The 8,046-nt window shown below is 44.0% G+C and overlaps 1 protein-coding gene across 1 annotated transcript; it reads right to left on the bottom strand.

Annotated features, from left to right (window-relative positions):
* Positions 1-716: 716 nt before the first annotated feature.
* Positions 717-5,703, bottom strand: si:dkey-88e18.8 (major intrinsically disordered Notch2-binding receptor 1). The gene is made up of 3 exons (XM_060922812.1): positions 3,865-5,703; positions 3,557-3,742; positions 717-899 (listed from the first exon to the last, which is right to left on the bottom strand). Exons 1-3 carry the CDS (start codon positions 5,701-5,703, stop codon positions 717-719), a joined length of 2,208 nt encoding a protein of 735 aa, XP_060778795.1.
* Positions 5,704-8,046: the final 2,343 nt, after the last annotated feature.

Raw genomic sequence — 8,046 nt, 5'->3', positions numbered from 1 at the left:
TTTATTCCTCTTACACCACAGCAACTTACTAGCAATTAAAATGAGTGTTTATTAAGAATTGAAGTCATACATTTCATCAGTTCATAGTTACATTTAATTAACTAAATGATTAGTTTCTGTTCTCACTGACATTATAGCAGCTATAAACGCTTGTTCCCTCACCAGAGTCTCTTTATTCTCTCTCTTGAAGTTAATAAGACAAAAAACAAAACCCGTAGCTTGTTCCATCGTGTTCCTGAGAAACTGTACAGAAGTGTAAACTCCTCTGTCCTGAAGACGTCAGAAAACTGAAACCTCCAGCTTCACCTCTGACTGTTACACAGCGCTCACACTGGAGACTCCTTACAGAGACCACACACACACTACAAAAAAACTTCACCAAGTTAACAATGATCTGTCTATCATTAAATGCATTTCCTCGTGTCCACTTTACCCCCAGTCTGTATGTAACACCACACTGTGTAGAGTCACAATGAGTTTTGGAAACTTTTTATTTAACACTCTACAATATTCAGAGTCATTCAATTATTTTTGTTCATGCATTGCTTAAAAACTAATGTGAATAAAACACAATGCCATCCAGAATAAGAGTGTGTTAAGTTAAATGTGTTCTCAATGCAGCTTCGTGTGTGTGTGTGTGTGTGTATGTGTGTGTGTGTGTGTGTGTGTGTGTGTGTGTGTGTGTGTGTGTGTGTGTGTGTGTGCCTGTGTGTGCTTTACGCAGTGCATATCGGGATGACGATGATGAGGATGAGGATGACGGTGGCAGTAACGCTGATGGCGGTGATGCGGTATCCCTGTGTCCGGCTGCAGCGCGTCAGAGACTGGGAGCGGCGCAGGAGTGTGTCTGACACCGGAGTGTAAACCTCATCCATCCAGAAATCCAGAGACTCAGGGGCCTGACAACACACACACACACACACACACAAGGATATTAGGATATTAAAAACTCGCCCAACAACATGGCATCCTATTTGCATATTCATTCCTCCAATTTGCATTATAAATCCTGTAAATTAGTGCACCCGCTCATGTTTAGTCACTTTTTCTCACTGATTTATTTCACAGCAGACAAACCTGTCAAAATATCCTGTATTTCAATGTTACCACAATAACTGTTATTCTGTTTTAATTATCAACAAGTAATTACTAATCATTAAGTCAGTTAGATAGCTAGCTCAATGTTAAAGCTAAGACTTCCTCTAATAATCAGACATCAGAGACTGAGCTCACCTGTAGCTCCGCCCCTCAAAACAAAGCTGTTTTTTTAATTATGGATGGATGTATTACTAGATCCGATTTCAACTTCTTTTTTATTGGTATAAAACAGTTTCTGGATAAAACAACTGATTTTAGCTTTAAGAAAAAGAGCAAAATGTAAATAACTGGTGAGAAATTATACGTATTTATTAAAATACATGTGAAGAAATGCTCTCCGTGTTTATCTGTAGCTCAGGTCTTGTAGTTTATGCACACTGCACTGCAAAACCCGATAAGGTCACTGAGCTCAAAAATTTTATTGAAACTGATTACGTAAAAATTTTTGAGGTAAGTAACTTAAATTTTTTAAGGTAAGATTTCTTAAAAATTACAATTAAGTGTAACTATAGTGTAATTTTTAAGAAATCTTACCTTCAAAAATTTAAGTTACTTACCTCAAAAATTTTTACGTAACCGGTTTCAATAAAATTTTTGAGCTCAGTGACCTTATCGGGTTTTACAGTGTGTTTGTGTGTATTATGAATCTGATCTCATGAAAAATTCTGAAGAATTTGAACAAGTGAAAATGACGTGATTGAATTATTGATTAATTGTTTGAAATCTGGTCTTTTATTGATTGAGCTTTATTCCTGATCCAGTTGGGTGAATTCAGGTGATCTGGAACACAGTAGGAACGTTTTGTTCACTTCCTTGTCTTGACAAAGGATACGTGTGTGTGTGTGTGTGTGTGTGTGTGTGTGTGTGTGTGACGGCCTGGAAAAACCATCAGAAGTTGCTGTAGCGGAATTCTGTTAGAAATGATGAAAAAACTTGCCTTGACTTGAAGAAAACAGAAATCTCATCTCATTATCTGTAGCCGCTTTATCCTTCTACAGGGTCGCAGGCGAGCTGGAGCCTATCCCAGCTGACTACGGGTGAAAGGTGGGGTTCACCCTGGACAAGTCGCCAGGTCATCACAGGGCTGACACATAGACACAGACAACCATTCACACTCACATTCACACCTACGCTCAATTTAGAGTCACCAGTTAACCTAACCTGCATGTCTTTGGACTGTGGGGGAAACCGGAGCACCCGGAGGAAACCCACGCGGACACGGGGAGAACATGCAAACTCCACACAGAAAGGCCCTCGCTGACCACGGGGCTCGAACCCAGGACCTTCTTGCTGTGAGGCGACAGCGCTAACCACTACACCACCGTGCCGCCGAAAACAGAAATATTTTCCAAAATAATTAGGAAAGATTATTGTTTTAGGCTAATTTCTGACCTCAGTGTGTTTTGGTGTGTGTCTGCAGAGATCATGCTGTAAACACAGTCAGTCTGTGTAAAGATCTAAGACCTTATTAGCTAAGTGTGAGTTCCTCAGGATTTTTTTGGAGAGGTACACACCGTCCACACAAAACAGAATCAGCGCTTACACACACCATACAGACCACAGAGCTTAGAAGAAGAAGAAGAAGAAGAGGAGAATGCATGACTCTGAGATGATTTCCACGCTGATGTCAGTGTGAACACAGATCAGTGGAGTGAAGAGACGACTCGAGGCTCGTGTTTAATCTGTGTGAGTGAATTTATCCTCAGGTGATGAGACGGACACTGATGTGGAAGATGCTGAGAATCAAAATGAGAACTTGGTTCCTGTAAATGTATAATTCTATAAAGTTCCTATAAAGGAGCATCGTTTTTCCATCAGTAGATGAAGTTAGAAGTGTTGAGGTGGGCGTCGAGTCTTTCAAAGAAACTAGAATTAAATAATTAAATGTGATTTTCTCAGTTTTTACTTTAATTACCTCCGCCAAGGAGGTTATGTTTTCGGTAGCGTTGGTTTGTTTGTTTTTTTGTTGGTTTGTCTGTTAGCAACATTACGGAAAAAGTTATAAACGGATTGCTCTGAATTTTTTTCGAGAGGTGTGACTGGGCACAAGTAACAATCCATTAAATTTTGGCGGTGATCCGGATCACCTTCTGGATCCTGGAATTTTTTAAAGGATTCTTGGCGGAGGTCTGCGATCTCCAAGTGCTTTTCTAGTTTTAATTGAGAAACATCTCAGTTTAGGAAAACATGTTGTAGTTTTCAGAATTATTATCCAGTATAAATATATGAGGAGAAAAATGCTGATTTGTCCACGTGAAGGATTTTCTCAGGCTGTCGCACAAACACAAAATAAGACACTTGCAGGTGTTTCTCTGGAGATGAATCAGAATAAAACCAGCTAAATAAATCTGATCGTGTTCTATGATGTCCCCGAATCTATCCTAACTGCTCAGTGTGAAAGTCTCTGACAGTCTAATTTAGAGGAAGATCAGCAGATGATTGAGGAGCACGAGTTTACCTGCAGGTCGAGGGGCGTGAGCTCTGACTGGCTCCAGGAGACTTTTGGCCGGTCTGTTGGGAGGAGGTTCGCCTTCTGCATGGAGCTGCGTAGAGGAACCTTGTGGGCTTCAGGAATGATAATGGAGCTCTTTCTCTCCTGAACTGGATGATTCTCTTTTTTACAAAGTGCTCCATGCTGCTCAGCCTGTGCATGTGAACAAACAAAGACTTAAAGTAAAGTAAAGTAACGTAAAGTAAAGTAAAGTATTCGTGTTGCAGGGTTGTAGATAAACCTCTGTGCGTGTGTGTGTGTGTGTGTGTGCATACATGTGAAGGATGGAGGTGTTGCTCCTTGCTGTAGCTGACGCTCCACTTGCACTGTTGCTCAGAACTGCTGCTCTCCGTGTGGCTCCTGGAATTGCGTATGAACAGACCCCTGCGTTTAGCTGCAGCTCCGTTGGTCCCCTCAGAACTCGAACTGGGTCTCAAGCCTCCTTCTGATGGAGCCTGTGATGGAGGCTGCTGTTGGAGAGGTTCGGAGTTTGAGTGCACAAGTTGCCCTCTTTGCTCCAGACGGTTCAGCGTGGTGAGGACCAGTGCCAGCTGCTCCCTCAGCTCTGAGATCGGCTCCAGACGCTGCTCGAGCTCTGTGACCCGCTGTAAGAGCCGTCCAACGCCCCATCGCACACCTTCTTCTGGCCCCTCGAGAGAGTGAAACAGGCGTTTGAGTTTCCCTAAACGCTCCCGTCGTTCTGGCAACCCAGCTCCGCACCCTTCCTGAGGTCCTCCTCCATCTCCAGGCAGGACGGCCATCGAGCCACACATACTAATGTCATCCAAGAAACGAAAGATGGCACTGATGTCATCCTCTGCGATGTCTGTATTATCGATTGAGAGCTTTTCACTGAGCAGAAGGCTCCTCAGAGCACGACGATCACTCTGGTCTGTCTGAGTGGCCACGCTGACCACGCCCTCAGTGTCATGTGACCAATCATACCAGGCATCTAAACTTAAACCACTCAGCCGTTCCAGGGTGTTTCTAACCGATCGGACGATAAACGGATCAAAGCCGGGGATGTCGAAGCTACTGCCCTCGAAGCTGGGTTTAGTAAATCCGGGTTTTGTAAGTCCAGATTTGTCCAAAGCAGATTTTTCTGATCTAGGTCTTTGGGGTTTTGGTCCATCCAGTCTTGGTTTGTCATCCTCAGACGGTTCTGCAAGGCAGCTGTCAATGTCCAGACTGTGGCTCTTGGCCGTCAGGGCTGGGGTTTGGTGGTACGTTCTTTCTATGACTGTAGGGCCAAAGTAGGTGGAGCTCTGAAGGTCGTCTAAACTTTTATGCTTCTGGAGGTAGGGAGTCTGTGCATCGGGGGGTGTATCTGTTTCAGAAGAGTGCATTTGGACGTCTTCTATATGTGCATCGTGAGCAGAATCAGGATAAGGGTTGCTGCAGGTGATAAATTGTCCATCCTCACTGTCCTCTCTGGATCCTTCCTGGATCTGACTCCTGCCATCTTTGGGAACAAATGGTGTCAGTTTGTGGAATTCTCCCTTAAAGATGCTCCTCTTCTGAGCGCAGCTTGGAACAGGATCCACATCTCGATCACCCTTGCAGGTCAACTCTTGATTCCTGGAGGAACTGTGAGGAACGTCCAGAGAGTGTGCTCTCTGCATGCTGGGCCGCTGATGCGTGTGAGCGAGCGAGCGTGCTGGAGTGTTCACGTGCGACCCCCCGGTGTTCAGACTGAGCAGTGCCTCAGTGGAGTCCTCATATTTACAGCCTGGAGCTATAACTCCGCCTTCTGCGTGCAACCAATCACAGTGTGCACGCTCCTGAACACAGGCCAAGCAGGAGGTCAGGGAATTAGTGTGTGAGGGCGGCAGGCGCGTGTGTGTGAGCAGGTTGAAGAGTGAGACGACGTCGGCGGCTGCCGACAGACGGTTGCTGCAGGGAGGGTGCAGACGTTCACGGAACAGCGTGGCCGGGAAGCATGGATCACGACATGCTGTGGAGTACAGCAGACTCCGCAGCTCCAACAGTGGATGGAGCTCATAACGTCCACTCAGATACACACACACATCTGCATAGGACACACGTGCACGGCAAGCACCCAGAACCTCAAGGATCTCCAGGAGAACCAGGGCATCGTCAGCGCTGTCTGACATCACTGCAGAGACCTACACTGGTTCAACTTCACTCATCAAATGTGGACCATCCACACACGTCATTCTTAACAAATCCCTCAGGACCAAGTGTCACAAAAATCACACCGAGGTAGTTTAGTCAACTAGCAGCTGGAATCAGGTCATGAAGAAACCGTGGAGTTTTAAGAAACATGGAAAATATCTTCCAACATGCTCCATTTACTCACTGTGCAAAAAGCAACCAGGTCACATTCCCATTCTTCCCTTTTCCTTCCATCGTGATCCTCATCCTGCAGAGACGCAGGGAGAAATGTAGTTACCTCCACGAAGCCCAAATGAAGTACATCACTGCAGAGTGCTGACCTTATTCAGAGCCTTAAAATAGCCCCAGTCCTGGCAACACAGGACAGACGGACGTTTAGATCCCGCTGGAGTGGAAATGCAGAATGAAACATCTGGAAATAAAACACTGTCATTAAGCACACGTGCGTCATTCTGTCACCCTGCTCACACCATCATTCAGCTCCAGCAGGGGAAAGTGTGGGACGGTGTGAGGGGCGAGGGGCGGAGATGGGGAGCAAAGTGAGATCATTTCACTCGTTCTGCTGGAGGAGCTTCACAGGTGGAAGAGCTGAACACTTCTGCCATCTACTGACAGGAGCAGAAACCTGATCTGAAAAAAATAAAAGAAAGACATCTTTCATGGACTTTAAATTCATCATCATCAGCAGCATTGTTTACTAAAAAAAAAAAAAAAGAGTTAAAATTTGGATTTAACATAAATCACAACCCCACCATAATAACCATAACCATGATGTCCATATCCATCATGACAAATCAAAGCTTTATCAAGTCCAGTTTAGGAAGAAGACCAACATTAAAAAGCACAAGGCCAAGACCTGATCTACTTTCGAGGTCTGCTGGTGTGAATATGTTTTGCACAGGGTCAGAGTTCACTGCACAGTTCCAGATAGCAGCAGCAAAATGCTATTACATTAATGACATCGGCAGACACTCTTATCCAGAGTGATGTACAACACACCCAGAGCAGCCTGGAGGTTCAGTGCCTTGCTCAAGAGCATTTCAGCCATTCCTGCTGGTCCAGGGAATCAAACCAGCAACCTTTTGGTCCCAAAGCTGCTTTTTTAACCTTTAGGCCATGGCTTCCTAACTTCAATAACACTTTAAATTCCCAGTATGAGTTTTGGTTTAATAATTACACTCAGCAAACTTTCACACAGTCATGATGTCGTTCAGAGCTTTCAGAGGTCGTAGCTACAGCAGAATGTTCACTTGTGGTTGGGGATTAAAAAGCTTCTGCTGTTGTGTGGGATGAATTTCTAGATGGTGAGGAAATGTGTCTCTGGCCAGAGAGTTTGTAAGATGATGAATGTCCACTCAGCACGTTTACTCCAGAGAGACCAAAGAGGCGCATTTTAATTAATAAATAATTCAAACACATTCATGATTCCTGCATGGAAAACCACAGAAGATAAGATCTTAGTAGATGGTTTTGTTGTATCAAGCAGTTGGAGACAAGATCGTAGTGGTGATGTGCTGTAGGACCCTCCGTATCAGCCGTACGTTCCTCAGTGGAGACACACAACACAGTGGAATACCCTGTTGCTCACCCAAGTGTGTGTGGGCACTGATAAACCTCCTGCAGTCCAGCGAACAGGACGGGTAATCACATCAGGCTTGTCCAGAACCCAGCAGCGACCAACAAGGCCCACTTGCTCCAAACACCAGCCTCTATGCTAGCCTTGTGCTTTCAGTGCCACAACAATAACATTATCTCCCTTTTGGATTGTTATAAGAAGCCAAAATGATTGAAGAGTGGATGTAAAAGAAAAGAAAGAAAGAAATCACTTCCTTGGCTGGATTATCAGATTAAAACACGGGAATAAAAAACACACAAACAAAAGATGAGACTGGAGCCAGCTATCTTGGAAGGTGCAACTTCATACCACCTGTGTATGCTACAGGTGATGCTCTGGTTTCTTTAATCTGACACAAATAAGGTACAATCAGATGTAAAAATGTAAAGAATAATTATATTGCTCTCACAATCCATTTCGAATTCAGAGTCGGAGACGTGAGTGAGTAACCGGTGCTGAGGGAATTTCTCACCCACTTTACTTTACTTTATCTTTTTTAAACTTATCTACATAACTGCTTTGATTCATTTAAATCCATTTGAACTTTGTATTTTCTCTGGATTTTATTCGTGTTCTCAGTTGTATTTCTCTCTTCTCTCTTATTTCCTTTGTATTAATTTTTTGTTTCTGCTCCATCGCGGCTTCATGTGAAAGCATCGTGTTTTTGTTATTAGCGATGATGTTATCAGGATATTTACTTTTATTT

Source organism: Neoarius graeffei, chromosome 6, assembly GCF_027579695.1.
Source record: "Neoarius graeffei isolate fNeoGra1 chromosome 6, fNeoGra1.pri, whole genome shotgun sequence".
Classification (NCBI taxonomy): Eukaryota; Metazoa; Chordata; class Actinopteri; order Siluriformes; family Ariidae; genus Neoarius; species Neoarius graeffei.
This window is presented reverse-complemented; position numbering and strand designations above follow the sequence as displayed.